Source organism: Belonocnema kinseyi, chromosome 6 (assembly GCF_010883055.1).
Source record: "Belonocnema kinseyi isolate 2016_QV_RU_SX_M_011 chromosome 6, B_treatae_v1, whole genome shotgun sequence".
Lineage (NCBI taxonomy): Eukaryota > Metazoa > Arthropoda > Insecta > Hymenoptera > Cynipidae > Belonocnema > Belonocnema kinseyi.
The window spans coordinates 65758883-65778593 of NC_046662.1; the positions used below are offsets into that span (position 1 = coordinate 65758883).

Consider the following 19711-nt stretch of genomic DNA (forward strand, 5'->3'; position numbering starts at 1 on the left):
CAAAACTGTTTCTAAATATATTCTGGAAGGTTAAAAAAAATAAACAGAGTTAAAAAGACACGTGGAAAACGAAGAGAGAAATAAAAAAACTTTCGATTTGTTTCATCAAGCCAAACGAAGTGGCAAGAGATTTTCGAAAACGAAGCAAAAGTTTGGGATCAGAGTTACAGTCTTCCGCATTAGTTCCTACTTTCTAATACAAAACCGAAATTAGAAGACGTGCGATGAGTATAATTAACAAAGAAAGGAAAATTTAAAAAAAAAATGTTTTAAACATAAATTAGTTAAATACTCATCATTAGTCAAATCATGGCTGACTTCTAGTTTTTTTTATTATTTTTAATTAATTCAAATTAAGTAAGTTGTTTCGTAGGACCGTCATTTTTTTAGAATTAATTATTACCAAATTATTATTTAAAATGAGCACTTCAATATAATATATTTTTTTCAACTCTATAGTCCATAATGAATAGTCAAGGGGGGGGGGTATTCGAGAAAGTTAATTATTTGTTTTACTCAACTAAAAAATAATAGAGACAATTACAAAATCTGTAAAACCATGTATAAAAAATGAATTCAAAGTCAGGTGAAAAATGTATCCCAAAAGTAAAAGAAGAATGGAAAACAGGGGGATTTATTTCTGTATTATTATTTAACACCAATTAACTTTCTTCAGCTACGCTTCTTGATTTTTAATTATTTATGATCATTAGAGACTTTATTTTCCAGAAAATACTATTAATCATAATAAAATCGTGATATTTATAAGTAGATATAATTAAATATTTCTTTTCGCGAGTTTTCATCTCGATCTTAATTATAATTAATACTTTGAAAGTAAATTTTACGATAACCAGGTTAAAAAAAACTTCTATAAATATTTCATTTGTATTGATTCAGTGAAAAAATATTTAATTTTTAAAGTTTCTTTTAAATCCTAAGTATTTCCTTTCGAAATCGTCCAAATGTGTATTTGAATACTTTTTATTTGTAAGATTTTAAAATAAAATTTGAGACTGTTCAAAACACGCGAAAATTTTAAAATTCAGGTTGATCAATTTTGAATATTTGACTTTAAATTATTCAACTTAAGACATTTAACTTTGTAGATCAACTCAGTGTATTCCCTTTTTTTATAATAAATATTTTTAAATTACTATATATTTTGGAAATATTCCAATTTTATATTTAATAACAACTTGTTTCCGGTTTAAACATTTTCAAAATGTTTGTAAAATGTTTCACCTTCAACTTTTTTTTTGTATTTTCAAATACCGCATATTTAACAAGAAAAGAGGAATTTAAAAAAAGGGGGAAACACAGGGAAAATACTTTGATCCCTATAATTACTATAATGAAAAACGGAAGCGGGAAAAATTGAAAGAAGGAATTGAAAACCCCTTGAACCACCAACCCACATCCTTCTCGAACCCAACAAGAACCTCTTCAATCATTATCTTTAATCACCTGTTAGTCATTAAATGTAACTGATAATCTCTCCTTTCCGTTTGGCGGTAAAAATATATCTTTCGCGTACACTCTTTAATTCTTTATACCTCGGAAGTGTTTGATTCCCCTCATTTACATTCCTCCGTGCTAAATTAGTTTTCGGTTTCGCGCGTTCGAGGTTCGAAAGGAGCGGCAGCCTAAATATATTGCGGTAGAAGGAGAGATAGATCGAAAGGACTCTAAACTGGGCGCGTGTGGGTTGAAATATTTAAGTTGAGGTACAAAATAAGGACACTCGGTCGGGCCGGTTAAAGTAGGCCTGTGTTAGCTAGCCCATGTGTCCAGCCAATATTGCCCTTCAGTTTATTGTGCTGCCAGTCAGTTGAATACAGCAGTATGCAGTCTGGCATTCGTGGGCGTACTAGCGACTAGCGACTAGTAGGAGTGGGAAGAGACTGCTGTTACTGGTGGCGGGAGTATAATTTGTGACGGTAGGGATTTCCAAACGGTGCGGGAGTCGGAGGGGTAGGAGCGACAACGGGGATGGGAGGGAGATATTCCCTGCCAGTCATGCAGGGAGCGTGACCGTCGGCCGCCTCGAATTCAAACCCCACGTCCCAACTCCCAGCATCGTCGTTCGCCGCCGTGCCAGTCAGTTAGTTGCTCTCCGATGTTCGTGGAGGAATGTCGCTCCGCAACATCTTCTCTCGAAATTACACGCGCGCAGTCAAACACAACGAAACTGTTCTCCAGTCTAATACTTCAGTATTAGTATCATCCCTTATTTGAATTTTTACTATTTTCCAGTATATTGTGTATCAAGTGTCGCTAAAGGATATCAGTGATGATGGCAGTGTTTGTTTGCTATGTGGCAAACAATTATCTTTAGTGTAACCGAAAGTGGAAACTTAGTTGTAGCGAAACAATACTAGTGAAGTGTAGTATGTGCGCGTGACAAGACGTTCTTTCTTCGCTCGGCGATCAAGTCTCCTCTTCTGTTAGTGTTTCTTCGGTGATGAGCAATAGACCCCATCAAAATGAATCTTGGACGAATAGTGATGCTGATTTTCAGCGTAGGCATGGTAGCGGGCCGCAGCATCACCAGCTTGGAGGCACCGAGAGGTTGCACTTGGCAAAAAGACGGAAAAGAACGAACCCTCGTTTGCCGGTTGAGGACCATCGCTAATGCACCTGCTCTTGTCGGCAACCTCTCAACCGTTCAGCTCGATTCCGTCACCTCTTTTGGATTGGAATGCAATGAGGCATTGTTCTTCGAGAGTCAGCTGGACGAGCCTCGCGCTTTCTTGTCTCCTCTGTCTCGCCTCGAGAAACTGCGAGTAGAGTACTGCAAGATACGTTACCTTCCCGGAGGAGTTTTCGCATCAGCCCGCAATTTACGCAGTCTTATTCTTCGCTCGCATAATAGAGATTGGTCATCGATAACGCTGGAACTCCATCGGGATACTTTGCAGGGTTTACCTGACCTGGAAACTCTGGATCTTGCCGAAAACAACATTTGGACCCTGCCGCCCGAATTACTTTGTCCCACGCCGATCCTTGGGAGTTTAAACCTCACGAGCAACAAGTTACAAGACATCCCCTCGCTGGGGTTCTCCGACTGGACCACTTCTTGCGCTTCGAATCTGGAAACGCTTGATCTAAGTAGGAATGATCTCAGTGCCTTGCCGGATAATTCTCTGAGTGGTCTGCGCAGTTTGGCCATTCTTAGATTGCAAAACAATGTGATTGCTGCTGTTGGGGACAATGCATTGGGTGGATTAGTAAATTTAAAATCTCTTAACATGTCAAGCAACAGACTGGTTGCTTTGCCTCCGGAATTGTTCTCCAGGACGAAGGAATTGAGGGAATTAGTCTTGAGTAATAACTCTCTGTCAGTTCTCGCACCGGGTTTACTTGAGGGTTTGGAACAGTTACAATCTCTGGACTTGAGTAACAATGAACTTACGAGTCGATGGGTCAATCGCGACACTTTCTCTCGGTTAACGCGTCTGGTCATTCTTGACTTATCTTTCAACGCCCTGACAAAAATTGACTTGCACGTTTTCAAGGGATTGTACAACCTTCAAGTGCTCAAGCTCGAGCATAATGTGATAGACACGCTTGCCAGTGAGTGTTTCGCTTCGCTTGTGAATTTGCGTTCTTTGACTTTGTCGCATAATAAAATCTTCACGTTTGACGCTTCCCATTCGGTGGGCCTCGCGAGTCTTGAACAGTTGTTTCTCGACGACAACAGAATACGAGGAATAGAACGCGACGCGTTTAAAAATTTAACCAAGCTCCAAGACCTGTCCTTGAGCGGAAACGCGCTGTCGGATGTGCCGGAAGCAGTCCGAGAGTTACAGTTCTTGAAGACCCTGGATCTGGGCAACAATCGTGTGTCTAGGATCGATAACGAATCGTTTGCCGGATTAAACGAGCTTTACGGTCTCCGTTTAGTGGACAATAAATTAGAGAACATTTCGCGGTCGGTATTCTCCTCGTTACCGTCGCTCCAGGTCTTAAATCTCGCGAGTAATATGATTCGTCATGTGGAGCCGGACGCGTTTGCCAAAAATTTAGTAATGCGCGCTATAAGATTGGACGGGAATCAACTCACCGAAATTCGGGGAGTGTTCGCCAGCCTGGCATCCCTTGTGTGGTTAAATGTTTCGGACAATAAATTGTTGTGGTTTGATTATACTGACGTGCCGCCCAGTCTAACCTGGTTGGATATGCATGCCAATCAGATAAATAAACTCGGGAATTATTACGCCAGACAGGACAATCTTCAAATAAAGATGCTGGACGCGAGTTTCAACTTTATCACAGAGATATCGGACATTAATGTGCCCAACAGCGTCGAGACTCTATTTCTAAATAATAATAAGATCCGCAAGATCTCAGCTGGTACGTTCTTGCAAAAAGTAAACCTCGATAAGGTCGTGCTGTACGGTAACGAGATCCAGCACTTGGAAGTAGCCGCTCTAGAATTGCAACCAGTACCAGGAAATCGAGAAGTGCCGCAATTTTATATCGGCGACAATCCGATCCTATGTGATTGTTCCATGGAGTGGCTGCCACGGATAAACGAGCTCGCCAGATTACGACAACATCCACGCATTATGGACCTTGATTCCGTTACTTGCGACATGGTCCACGCCCGCGCAGCTCCGCGACGGCCGTTGTTATCGCTCAAGCCAAAAGATTTTGTTTGCCGATACGAGGCTCATTGCTTTGCATTGTGCCATTGCTGTGACTTTGACGCGTGCGACTGCGAGATGACGTGTCCCGATAATTGTTCCTGCTATCACGATCACAGCTGGTCAAGCAACGTTGTGGATTGTACGAATGCCGGATACAGATTCGTACCCGACCGCATTCCCATGGACGCCACCGAGATCTACCTGGACGGCAACGAATTAGGAGATTTGGGAAATCACGTCTTCATCGGTAAGCGACGCCTGGAGGTGCTCTATTTGAATAACAGCGGGATATCTTCGATTCACAACCGCACCTTCAATGGAGCCGAGTCCCTCAAGGTTCTTCATCTCGAGAGCAATGTCTTGAGAGAACTCAAGGGCAGTGAATTTAATCAACTTGAACGCATGTCGGAACTCTACTTGGACCACAACGCTATCGCGATGGTTAACAATTCAACTTTCAACAAGATGAAGAATCTCGAAGTCCTCAGGCTAGACAACAATAGGATCGTGGACTTTCGACCGTGGGATGCTCTGACCGATGCTGGAGCCGGAGCTGCGGTTTCTTTGGAAGGTAACACATGGAGTTGCGACTGCAGTAATGCCGCTCGATTGCGCAGCTGGTTGGCCGAACATCAGGGCGACCCTGAGAAAATGTACTGCAAAGATGGTGCGGAAACTCTAGCTCAAGCTTTGAGACGTTGCGGCGATCCCTCCACCGAGGCGGTCACGCGAGGGATTCAGGAGGGGCCTCTCGTCGGAGGTAACTTTGTGCCTCTTCTCGCAGGGGCTCTCGTCATCGTCATCGCAGTTTGCCTCTTCACCGCCTTGGCCTTTGCCTTTCGTCAGGACGTTAGACTCTGGGCACATGCAAAGTATGGCCTCAGACTGGGAAAAATTGCATCTCCACCAGAGGAGGAACGGGACCGGCTCTACGATGGCTATTTCATCTACAGCGAACGAGACGAGGATTTTGTCTCAAGATATCTAGCAGCCGAATTAGAACAATCAGGTCTCGCCCTTTGTTTACACTGGAGAGATCTGCCACCATCGAGACCTCAGGAAACTCTACCCTCTGCAGCAGCCGCCTCCCGCAGAATCATTATCGCCTTCTCCCCTGTCTTTCTGAGCAAGGAGTGGCAGAATATCGAATTCCGAACTGCTCTGCATTCCGCCCTGGAGAACATCAGACCCGCTTCCAGAAGGAGGAGAATCATCATCCTCCTGGCAACAGAAGCACCTCTTCGGGATCCCGAGCTACAGCTGCTTCTTCAAACTTGTACAGTCATCGTTTGGGGTGAGAAGAGGTTTTGGGAGAAACTCCGGTATGCCATGCCCGACTCAGCGGGCAAACGGCGGGACAGCAAAAATGCTACCTCTGAGAGAAATCGCATCCCTGCTCGTTACACTGCCGCACCCTTGGCGCAAGATGCATGGTCCAAACCAGTTAACAATCTTCTGGTACCGATTCACGCACCCACACCGACACCGACCCAGTCAACGTACATGAGTTCTGCCTCCAGTAGAACCGAAGACGAGGACAGCGGAGCTGAACATCAGCACCACATACCTAGTGATTACAGTGCTTTGCATACGAGCAATATGCAACGTCCGGCAAGTCTCTCCTCCAGGGGCAGTCATCTTTACAGTACCATTCCAGAACTTCCGGTACTCACGTCACCCAATTTTGGTAACTCGTCGATCCCAGTCAATCCTCGTACTTATTTTGTTTAAAAATATGTTTACTCTAATGGTATTTGCTTTCTAGTGTTTGATTAAACCAGAGTTCATAAATTCACCGAAAAAAAAATAAAGGTGATTCAACTAGTCAAATATTTGGTCATACTATTCTGCTATGCAAAATAAGAAAACAATTTATTTTGAGATATGGCATATGATTCATATTTGACTCATTGCATCAATTTTACATTTCGTTCGATGTTATTTAAATTGAACTATAAAATGTTTCTTTTCTTTAAATTATTTTGTAAAATCTTGTTATGATTTTTTTGTTTCATTTCTGCTAAAAAATGTGGCAATTCCCTGTTTTTTTATTCAAAAATTATGTTGGTTCAATCAAACACACGCACACTTGACTGAATGAGTGAATGTTTAAAAGTGACTGAATGCTTCAAAAGATTGTACAATGCGTTATTTTTCGTAGCCCGAACCGATAAGGAACTGAGAAAATAATTTCCTCGTTCTTTTATTTTATTTTTTGTGGAAACTAAAATTGCTTTTCAACCAGATCTCTTCCAAGACACTAAAATCTGACTAAATTATAGACTGATGATATTGAACTTTTTTACATTCTTGAAGAGATCTTATCGAAAACAGATTTTACGTGGTTCCCATATTTGTGAAGCTAAAAGCTTCTAAAAATTTTATGTGCGTTGTGAGCTAACGGAGATTGGTAGGCTTAAAAATGAAACTGAAATTTGCTGAGCAAACAATCACGTCCCAGTTATTACTTACATAAGCCCACCTCAAAGGTGTAACTTACTTAACACTTAAAAAAAAAATTTATTTGACTCTTTGTTTGTTTAGCCCTGAGCACAACGCATTGTACAATCGCTCAAGACAGGACTTTCGTAAAAATTTTGACAAATGAACAGAAGCCTTTCTTTAGCATTTATGTAAAATAAATAGGCAATTTCAAATTTTTCGGCAACATTTTTATGTCAAATACCAGTTCTTAAATCAGGTTTATGGCTATAAAATTCATTCAACGATTAGACCACAAATTCAGGTTTTCGGTTTATTCAAAGAATTAATTTCGATACCAATAAACTTGATATTCGACATTCATTGCTCAGGTCGTATAACTCCGCCTACTTAATGACAACTAGTTACGGCAACTGATTGCCAAATTTATAGCATATTTATTGTTTTAATTTTTGATTCTCGACGAGGTTTTTTTTTTTGTAGAAACGGTTGTAACTGTGATAAGAGAATGAGACTATCCGAGATTGTGTAAATATTGCGTGTGCGAAGATAGACTTGTATCCCAAAATTATGTAGTCAATATTGTGCCATTTTTACGAATCAATGATTCCTTTTCGGCGGAGAGAGTTTTCGCGCAAAGTTCTTCGGAGAAAATACTTTTCAAATTCAGTTAGAAAATTTTGGCGTTGAAAAATGCAATAGTTTGTCGGTGTTAGTGTCTTCTGCTGTGAGTAAAAAAAATTGATAAAGTTCTCAGTGGGAGCGTATTTAATTTATTTCGTTGTGAAAAAAGGTTATTTATTTGTATGTGATAGTTTTTTCATCTTTTTATGTAAAAACAGTCTTTTGTACATTGAAAAGGCATTTATTGTATTCTATTATTTTTACGATTGACTAATTTTATTTGTTTGACACTGATACTGAGAACGACAGCAAGGAAGCTCAATTTATCTGTTTATCAAATTAAAAATTATATATTTAAAAGCATAAACTCAATGAAAGTTAAATTGTTTCTAATGATCCGATTACACTGATTTTTGGAAACATACTTCTCCAGTTTGAAGTCTTTGTACAATAAGGTTGCACAAGTTGATTTTTTTCAGTTTAAGTTTTTTTTTAAATGATTTTTAAAAACATACTTTTTTAAAAAGGATTTTAGTGCAGATCTATTGCCCAAGTTACTTTCTTTGAGTTTATGTTTATAATGATTTTCTTTTAAGTTGGATTAAAGATCCTTCTTGTGTAACTTTCTTTGCTTGCTGTAGTAAATTCTTTTTCAGTGTGCATCAGTTTTCTTGTAATGTAAAATCTGGGTTAACCTTTTCGGATGAATGATCAAGTTTCGTAGTTTCAAAGTTTTGATAACAGAGAGAGGCATTAACGTCGACAGTTATAGAAACTGTAATAGGGCAAGTGTGATTTCCGTGGTTGATAATGTGTTATTCGGCTGGTTCGAAAAGCAGCATTACTCCTAACGGGATTTAATGAACATGGTTTATGGATTCTAGTGCATTTCGAAATGTGGACTGTTCAGAAAAAAAAAAAAAAAAACTAGAGATTACTTTGTGGAAAGTGAGATTAGTAAATCACTCTTATATTTTTTCAATGCGATCCGTCGGTGGCAGTATTTGAGCGAGAGATATCCAGAAGCAAATTAACTCTATGCCAATTTCCTTGTGCAAATCTAGAAAAGTGTAATTTCTGTAAATAAGAAGCTATTGTATAATTTTATTAGAATTGTGCATATGGTTAATTTATCTCTGGGATGTTTTCAGTTTGCTGAAATATTGTTTCTAGATGTTGGAATTATTTTTGCGTGAAACTTTGATTTGTAAATAAATTGTGTACTCTAGGTCTAGCGTTATGTTAAATCGAGATTGAGACCAACACGTTTATATTCAAAGAATTATAGCGTGAGATCTCGTTCCTAAGACTTCCGGTTGTCATATTGACAGTCGCTCGACGCTTATTAGTTTGTAAGGGATTCGTTGTAAATATTGTAAATCTACTTTTGTAAATAAAATATGCGACGTTAGGTAGATAGAATTCCAGCGTAAGATTGATGGAATGAAATGATCTAAAATTTGCGCTGTTTAATATAAAAATCGACTTATACTGTTGTAAATATATGCTCTGACTGTCTATTATATTGGCTCTTTAGTCATCTCCGTTGTAAAAAGAATTATTCGCTATTTGAAGAAAAGCATAGGAGAATAAAAAGGTTCTTTTCATAATAAATTTCCACGTGTATGAATTCTATTACCCTTATACAACCCATTCTCGTTTATAAAATTATAATCACTACGAAAGCAAGCAGCGGTAATAGCTTCCTGACTTCCTGTGTAATTCTTTATTGAGCTATTGCGAAGCAAGACTTGCATTAGCGAACTCTTGGCTCTTTCAGTAGTTTCTTTTTTTTATAGGTTCTTACGAAGTTTACGGAAAGAAAATTACATGGAACTTTAACGAAAGAGTAGGTATATTTTCTTTCTCAGTTAGAAGATCTTAAGTTCTCCTGAATAAGGCGGCGAATTTCTTGCCGAGCAACATTTTTGAACTAGTACAATTTGCAACTCTTGTTATACGGCAGGTAATAAACTTCGCGAATTCATTAACTTGGGATTCTGAACCTCGCTCTTTTCTATCGGCACTTTTCACAGGAAAAAAGATTCTCTTGTTTTATCGGCGATGAAGTTCCACCTAGGCAAACTGTTGTCTAATTAAAAAATCGGAAAATGGTTTCATTTGTTTTAAAACTTGATTATATTTGAATGAAGTTGTTTTTCTTTAGATATTTTCTCTTTACAATTTTGATCCAAATTTCCCCCTTAATTTACGAAGTTTCGATTCATTCTTTAAGAATAATAAGCAGAAATTTAAGATATCAAAAAACAAGATGCTTTTAAAGAGATCATTTTTGAATTTTTAATTGTACCGATTACAAATACGAGTTTTTAATAAAATAATTGGATTTTCAACTAAATTACCAACTTATCCAAAAAATTTAAAGATAAAATATGAATTATTAATTAAAAATGTAATAGTTAATATTTCAACCAAAACATACTTATTTGTAATAAAAAACAGTTATTTTGAATAAATATCAATAATGTTTATTTTTTATGTTGAATTCAACACCAAAAAAATGAATTGTGAACCACATTTCCAACCGAACAGATGAATTTTCAAACAAACAAATAATTTTTAACCAAGTAGTTGGATTTTTAACCAACAAAGATGAATTCTGAACAAAAAATGTAATATTTTATCTAAAAAATATTTTCATTTTAAACTACAAATAGTTCAATTGGACAAAAAAGAGCTTTTCGCTACAAATCGGTTGAACGTTGAACAATAAAGTTGATTGCAACCAAATATTTGTAAGACAATTTAATTTTCAACCCAAAGTGTGAATTTTCGAAAAAGAAACGAATTTTCAATGAAATAGTGAAGTTTCAAATTCAGATATTTCATTAAAGAGACAACAAAACTCAAGTTGTTGAATTTTTAAATCAAAAAGACGAATTTGCAATAAAACAGTTTTATATTTTCAAGCATAAAATTAAAATTAAACTAAATTGTTGAATTTTCTACCAAAATAATTAAACTTAACCCAAAAAGAGAATTAAAAAAAAAACAGCTGAATTTTTTACTAAAAAGGATGTCTTTAACAAAATTGTTGAATTCAACCAAAAACTACCATTTTTTTCCAAAGCTGTTCGAATTTTCGACAAGCAAAGGTAATTTCAAAACAAATATTTAAATATTTTACCAAATTATTAAATTTTTAAAACCAAAAAGACAAATTTTCGACAACTATTAATTTTCAAAAACAAAAAGCTAATTTTTACAAAAACAGTCTAATTTTTGCTGAAAGAGATGAATCTTAAAAAAAAACAGTTCAATTTTCTACCAAAAATGACGTATGTTAAATAAAGTTTTTGAATTCGAAAAAAAAATCTTTCGAATTAATTAATTAATTTAAATATAACCATGGTTGAATTCACATAAAAAAGATAAATTTTCAAAAAAATTGGTCAGTTTTCACCCAAAGAAAATCATTTTTAACAAAGTTATTCATAAATAATTATTTCTTTTCTGAAATTATTGAATTTTGAATCAGAAAATATGAATTCTTAACAAAATATGCAATAGTTGATATTTCATCAAAGAAGGTTTTTATTTCTAATTAAAAACAGTTCAATTTAACTAAAAGAGACAAATTAAAATTAAAATAATTCCTTCATGAAGCAAACAGATCAATTTTCAACCAAACAGTTTATTTATCACCAAATAGTTGAATTTTTAACCAGCAGATACGAAATTTTCACAAAAAGGTTAAATTTGTAAACAAAAAGATAATTTTTTATTAAAACTGTTGAATTTTCAAAACAATTACTAAATTTTTTCCAAATAATTAAATTTCCAACAAAAATCCTGCGATAAATGAATAGGAATATTGATAGATTTTTAATAATATTAAAATCTGTAATAAAATTCGAAAAACGGCAAATGTGGTTTGTAGAAGATATTTTTCGAAAACGGAAAATCAGTATCAAGGAGAAAAATTAAATTAATTATTTGTTTCAAAATTAAAAATTGAAATGATTAGAAAACCTTGTAATTGAATACCTCCATATAAAATTCACAAACTTGCTCGCGCTTTTGGAAAAACTGAAAATTAAATTGTTCGCAATTTGCTATGGAAGCATGAACTTAAACAAATGTTTAATTTAATATTTTTTTAATGTTTTTGTTTTTAATAAAAATTTATAATATTAATTATTAATAACAATGTCAGTCATGCCGAAGAAATTAATATTTATTGCTGTCTAATTAAAAAATATATAAATTGTTTAATTTGTTTTGAAAGTTAAATTATATATTTGAATAAAGATGTTTTTTTAGATCTTTCTTTTTTTAATGTCCTAAGTGGCAGGTGATTAATTAATTAATTGCGAGCTTCGATTAAGATTATTTGGCTCAAGTAGAGGTTTTTATCTTGGGTGCGGAATTCCAGCTGGATCGTATTGGAAGGAGATGTTGAGGTTTCAGATCCAGCTCCAGGCGGTTTGACAAACGTTGCAGACAATGAGGCAGCCAATTAAGCAGAAGACGACAGATCCCTCGTCGCTCAAGACAATCATTATTAGCTCGAACAAAGCAGCTCGCGAGGCAATAACTTCATTGCAATCTGACTGATCAGCTCTCAAGGGGCAATTGATTTTCATGCACAATGATTATTATCAAAAGATATTTTAACATTATTCGATGAGATATTAATATTAATTTTTAAAGCAATAAAATGTCCGCTTGTCCAGAAAATGTTTCAGGATTAACAAAAAGTTGAATTATTACTTTAAAAACACCAGTTTCGACCAAAATTGAAATATGCAAATTTTCAGTTACAAAAGTAATTTTTCAGACACAAAAAGGAATTTTCGAACAAAACAGTTCAATTTTTAACCAAAGAGATCAATTTTCAAGTAAAATTTTAAATCGATAAACAAAAATGCATTTTCAAGAAAGTAGTTCAACTTCCAAACCTATTTGTTCAATTTTTAACCAAAAAGGTTAAAACGAGTTTTTCACAAAATTCGAGAACTCTCAATAAAAAAGTTAAATTTTCAACTAAAAAATATGAGTTTTCAAATAAAAAGATTAATTTACTACCAAAAAAGAAGAATTTTTAATAAAATTCAATTATTATTAACCAAAAATTTGAATTTTCAACTAAAAAAGATGATTTAAAAAAAATTAATTTTTAACGAAATTCAAGAATTCTGAACCAAAAAGTTGAATTTTTAAGAAAAAAAGACTTTTTTAAATGTTTAAGAAAGTAGTTCAACTTTAAAACCTAGTTATTATATGTTTAACCAAAAAAATGATTTGTAAACAAAAAGATTGATTTTCTACCAACATAAAAAAAACGAATTTATAACAAAACTCAAGAATTCTAAACCAAAAAGTTGAATTTTTAGAGAAAGACATTTTTTAATTTTTAAGAAAGTAGTTCAACTTTAAAACATAATTTTTTAATATTTAACAAAAAACATGAAAACCAAAAATATTGATTTTCCACTGGATAAAATTAATTTTTAACAAAAATCAAGAATTATCAACTAAAAACTTGAATTTTCAACTAAATAACATATATTTTTAAATAAAAAAATTCAATTGCTACCAAGAAGACGACTTTTACATGAAATTCAATAATGCTAAACCAAAAAGTTGAATTTTATTTTAAAAAGGATGAATTAAAAAATAGATTAATTTACTAACAAAAAATACGATTTTTCAATGAAATTCAAGAATATCAACCAAAAAGTTGAATTTTTATCTAAAAACATCAAATTTCAAACAAAAAATTAATTATCCATCGAAAAAAAAAGTTGTACCAAAAATCAAGACTTTTTCACAAAAACTTTGAATTTTTAACTAAAAAACACTAATTTTTAACAGAGATTAATTCACTACCAAAAAGAAAACGAATTTCCTATCAAAATTAAGAAATCTCAACCAAAAAGTAAAATTTTTAAGAAAGAAAGAAATTTTTTTAATTTTCCACCGAAAAAAGAAACAACTTTTGACAAATTTTAAGAATTATCAAACAAAAAGTTGAATTCAAACTAAATACATGAATTTTTAAACAAAAAGATTAATTTACTACCAAAAAGACGAATTTTTAATAAAATTCAGTAATTCTCAACCAAAAAATTGTATTTTCAACTAAAAAAATTAATAAAAAAAAGATAAATTAACTACCAAAAAAAAAAGAATCTTTAACAGTATTCGAGACTTCTGAAAAAAAGAATTTTAGCTGAAAATGAAGACTTTCTAAGTAAAAGGAATAATTTACTACCAAAAAACACGAATTTTCTATAAAATTAAAAAATTATCTCAACCAAAAAGCTGAATTTTGAAGAAAGAAAGGAATTTTTTATAATTCTAAGAAAATTGGTTAATTTTAAAACCTAGTTTTTAAATATTTAACCAGAAAGGTTCATTTTTAAACAGAAATATTAATTTTTCACTAAAAAAAACGAACAAATTTTTCACAAAAATCAAGCTTAATTTACTACCAAAAAGACGATTTTTAAATAAAATTCAAGAGTTCTGAACCAAAAATTTGAAGTTTTAAATAATAAAAAAGATGAATTTTAACAAAATTCGAGAATTCTGAAACGAAAAGTTGAATTTTCAACTAAAAAGAAGTATATTAAAGCAAAAAATGAATAAAACACCAAAAAAGACGAATTTTCTATAAAATTAAAGAATTCTCAACCAAAAAGTAAAATTTTAAAGAAAAATTTTTTAAAAATTTTTAGTACGTAGCTCAACTTTAAAAACTATTTTTTAAATATTTAACCACAAAGATACATTCTTAAAGAAGAAGAATAAGTTGATACCAGAAAGACGCAATTTTAATAAAATTAAAGAATTCCTAACCAAAAAAAGATAAGTTTTCAACTAAAAACATACATGAAAAAAAACAAGATTAATTTTCTCCCAAAAATAAGCATTGAGAGAAAATAAATAATTATTTTTAATTATCTTTTAATACTATGTTACTAAATTTTTAATAAATTGTTACTTATATTTTGATAAATTTCCTGACTCTTTTAAAGTTAAATACTTGAAAACTTGTGACATATTGAATGTAAATAATTTATGTTCAAAGAATACCGACTTTAGCCTAAATTTGACATAAAAACACTGTTTTAAAATTTTCTTGTGGAATTTTTCGGGCAGAAAACAAGGGGGATCCGGGGTCAAAATTAAAAGTTATTGGGTGGAAATTACTCCTGAAACATTCCTCAAGAGGTGACTCAACCTACTTTAGCGGGACTTTAACTCGGATCCCAATGGGCTTTTTCTACTGCGGGTTCTTTTAGATAAAATTTTGGTAAGAATTTGGTTTGATGTCTTCATGAAATTTCTACACTTGTCATAAAAAAGGTATTATATGAAAGAGGCTTAAGGCGTATTGTTGATTCCATTTTTATTTGTGTAATTTTATTATTATGTATATATTTTAGAATAAAATTGAACAAAATTTATTTCCAAATAATTATAAGTTAAATTTAAATTATATTCTTCAGTATAAGGTTCGATTTGAAATAAAAATTCAAAATATAAATGAATGATATAACTGAAAGTGATTTAACTCTCAACATTCTCACAAAAAAAGAATAAGATACTTGGGACCATAACTTCTAACGGAACTAGCTTATGGTAATGAAATACATAAAAAGGCTTATCAGGGAAAAATAAGTTTCTAACCATGGACATTTCCGGCTCAACACGCTTTTTTATGTATTTTATTATTGAAAATTATGTTCCCTAAAAGACGAGATAAAAGGTCGAAATCTTGTAAAAAAATTTTAAACAGAGGCATTAAGCCAGATTTGGTTCCCGTTCTAAAAGGATCGTTTCTGACTAACCACTATTAAAATAACATGCTTGGATTTTTTAAATCACAAGAAATCTAATGTGTTATATGTTTTCTCGTGTAACTCAAGTGTATTTAATTTAAACATTTACTAACTGTTTTAGTGTATTTTTCTTATTTAAAAAATAAATACAAAGTTTTAGAGTTTTTAATGCAAAACCTAAAAAAAGTTACTTAATTTTATCGCTATAAAACACTGGCTTTGAAATCTTATCTTACTTTTTTAAATAATAATAAATCTAATCTTAAAAATATTTTAAGTTAAAAAAGTTAAGTTGATTTTATTCAGTTTAATTTATATCATACGAATTTTGTTGCATACAACTTTCATATTATTATTTCACAAAAATATTGGTATTGTCTATTTGTAATCCGAATTTTTTCGATGAAGATAGTGAAATTTTCAACAAAAAAGATTTTATTTTAAAAAATTGTATTTTAAACCAAGAATTATAAGTCTTCAATTAAAATAATTACTTTTTATCATAAAAGCTTAATTGTTTCAACTTAAAATGTAGATAAGATTAGATTTTGTTTTATTTAAATAAACAAGATAAAATTTCAAAGCTAGTGTTTTTTTGCGATAAACTGAAGTAATTCTTTTTAGGGTTTGCAATAAAAACTTTGAAATTTTTAATTTATTTTCTAATTAAGAAGAATTCACTAAAAAAAAATTAGTAATTCTTTAAATTAAATACACTTTAGTTTAGTTATACGAACAAAGATACAAAATATTAGATTTCTTGTAATTTAAAAAAATCCAAATGTATAACCAAATGGTCAAATTACCAAACAACAACAAAAATATTCAAACAAAAACAGTTGCGTTTTTAAGCTAAAAAGACAATATGTTAGAAGAGAGTTGAAATTTTAACAAAAAATTACATTTTCAATCAAAGAAATCGACTTTTCTCAAAAAACGAAATTTCAAGTACTTGAACAAAATTTTTGAACATGGAATTTTTGAACATTTCAACAAACTAGATTAATTTTCTAACAAACATTTTTATTTCCTACGAAATACACATGATTTTTTTACTTGAACGTTGAATTTGTGACTTATAAAGGATTATTTTCTAGCAAAAAATGATCAAGTAAAAATTTTTGGACGAAAAAACAAATTTAAAAAAATTTAATCCTCGATCAAATAGATAGATTTTCAACAACAAAAAAATATACATTTTATGTCAAATCATTCGTTAAAAAATTAATTTTCAACAAAAAAAGCGAATTTTCAACTATTTTAATTTAACCAAAAAGAGGAATTTTTAAACAAATATTTGAATCCTTTACAAAAAGATGAACTTTCGACAAAAATTGTTGAACACGATTTTTAACAAAAAACTAAGTTTTCTACCACATACTTAAATTTTTTATAAAATAGTTTAATTTTTAACAAAATAGATGAATTTTTAACTAAACAGTTTAATTTTCTAACAAATTATTGAATTTTCAAGCCAAAAAGATTAACTTTATAAAATAAATCACACTGTTGAATAAACTATTCTATGAAAAGTTCTACAAAACAGTTGAGTTTCGTCAAAAAAAAATAATTTTCAACATAATACATGAATTTTCAAATAAGAAAGATCAATTTTCAAAGAAAAATAAATTAGTTTTTTAATTCAACAGTTTATATTAGTTAGTTTAGAAAAAAATGCTCAACCAATGAAACAAGATTTCAACAAAAATATTTAATTTTCAACCAAAGGGATGAATATTCAAAACAAAAAATGATTATTCCTCAAAAAAGAAACAATTTTCAACAAAAAATTTCAATATTCAACCCAAAAGATGATATTTAACTAAAAAGATTAATTTCCCGAAAATATAATAGTTCAATTCTCAACCAAACAGATGAATCTTTGAAAAAATGAATTTTTAACAAAGCAATTCATATTTCAACAAAGTAGCTAATTTTTTGAGTAAAATAGAAGATTTTTTAACAAGAGATTTGAATTCCTTAAAAAGTAGGAAAAGAGGGATCACATTTAGCAAAAATCACAAATTTTATTAAAATTTATCATCAGGAAATGTACTAAATGTTGTTTAAGTTTATAACGTTACTTCCGTTTATCCCCCACCCAAAATTTAAATAATTCAAAATTAATTTACAATAAATTATTATACTTTCCTTTCAAGATTTTTTTAAATTTTATGTAGAACTTTCGTTATACACAAGGATATTATCAAGATTTTTGATTATTTTTATGCATGAAACGATAAAATTTTTGTAAAAAAATGCAATTTATTTCCTAAATTTTGATTTACATACTTTTTTTATTTTTCTAATCCATAAAATACTATTTTTCTACAAAAGATTTGAATTTTGAACCAAATATTCTACAAAATTAATTTTTTTTAACTCAAATGTCTGGTGGGAAATTAGTTTTGTTTGAGGATTCAAGTATTTTGTTTAAAATTCATTCTTTACTACACTAAATTGCTTTTAATTTTTAATTAAAATACATTTTTGTCAAAACAATCACTGTAATATTTTTTGTTGAAAATTACTCTTTTTAGGCTAAAAAGTCAACTCCTTGGTTGCTCTACTTTCTTCAAAACTCAATCTTTTAGTTGCAGACTTTTAATTTTAGTATGAAATTCGTATTTTCCGCTGGAAAATTTAACAATTTTGTAGAAAAATCTGCAATTTGGTATAAAATCTTACTATTTGGTCGAAAGTTGAACTATCTTCTTGAAATCTCAATCATTTAGTTAAAGATTCATCATTATAGTAACAAATTGATTTCTTTGGTTGGAACTTGAACTATTTGGTTGAAACTGAGTTATTTTTTGGTTGAAATTTTAATTATTTTAACTGAAACTTAAATATTCTATTTTTAATAACAATTACTGTTTTAAATTTTGAAAATTAAGCTATTTAATTAAAAATGTATGTATTTTTTTTAATTCAGCTTTTTTGGTAGAAAGTCATTTCGTTTGGTTGAAAATTTATATTTTTTGTTGAAAATTCCGATTTTTGAGTTAATAAATAATTTTTTTAAATGAAAATTTATCTATTTGGTCCGAAATCTGTATATTCAGGTTGATAATTTAAAAGTTGCATCTAAAAAGTTCGTCTTTTTGCTAGAAAATTAATCTTTTTGGTAGAAAATTCAACTACTTGGTTAGAAATTTATGTATTTTGTGGGAAATTTGTACACTTTGTTAACAAACTCATATTCTTAGTCGTAAATTAAACAAATAAAAATTTTACTATTTGGTCCAAAATTTATATTTTCAGGTTGAAAATTTAAAAGTTGCATATAAAAAGTACTTCTTTTTGCTAGAAAATTAATCTTTTTGGTAGAAAATTCAACTGCTTGGTTAGAAATTTATGTATTTTGTGGGAAATTTGTACACTTCGTTAACAAATTCATATTCTTAGTCGTAAATTAAACCATTTGGTTAAAAATTGATGTATTTTGTTGAGATTAAAAAATTTGTACTAGAAAATTAATTCTCTTGGTTAAAAATTTATGAGTAGGTTGAAAATTCTATTATTTGATTAAAAATTAGATTGTTTTGTAGAAATCTGGTTTTTCCGGTTTGAAAATAAAATATTATTTTCCTTATTGACATTTTTCTTTTTGTTGAGGATTCAACTTTTGGTTGAAAATTAATCTTTTTTGAATCAATTAAACTGTTTTCAATTGAAAACAAAAATCTTTTCTTATTTAATGTACCTACTTTTACACTTCTTGTTGAGAGTTCATATTTTTTGTTAAAAATGTAGCCATTTGAGAAATCCTTGTCCAAATATAAGGTAAGAAGATTTGAAAGCCAGAAAAAGTTCAGACAAAGAACGTAAAGTTTGGCCCAATTGTTATTTTTTCAGAATGTAAGTATAAATAAATAATTAATTAATACATTACTTTTGGTGTTAACTTTGTCAAAACAATTAGGAAAATTCATTAAAGTAAACAGTGAGATATATTTTTAAAACAATTTATCTGATGCGTTTTCAATCATTTTTTCAAATTCAGCGATTCACGCGAGGGTAGACTATCAGTCGGCTACGATCTTCTAATTTAGTTTGACGATATTAAAAGTACTTTAAAAACATTTAAAAAAAAAAGTGATACTCGCTTTTTTCTTTATCTTTAGAGTTCAGACAAACCATGATAACCCTAAAAGTTTTGGTTTTGTGGAAGGTACGGGT

The 19711-nt window shown here is 31.1% G+C and overlaps 1 protein-coding gene across 1 annotated transcript; it reads left to right on the top strand.

Moving 5' to 3' along the window:
* The first annotated feature begins 2092 nt into the window (after window positions 1-2092).
* On the top strand, window positions 2093-9332 carry LOC117174522 (toll-like receptor Tollo). Its single transcript, XM_033363715.1, has one exon. It carries the CDS (start codon window positions 2487-2489, stop codon window positions 6381-6383), a length of 3897 nt encoding a protein of 1298 aa, XP_033219606.1. The 5' UTR covers window positions 2093-2486; the 3' UTR covers window positions 6384-9332.
* The last annotated feature ends 10379 nt before the right edge of the window (window positions 9333-19711 follow it).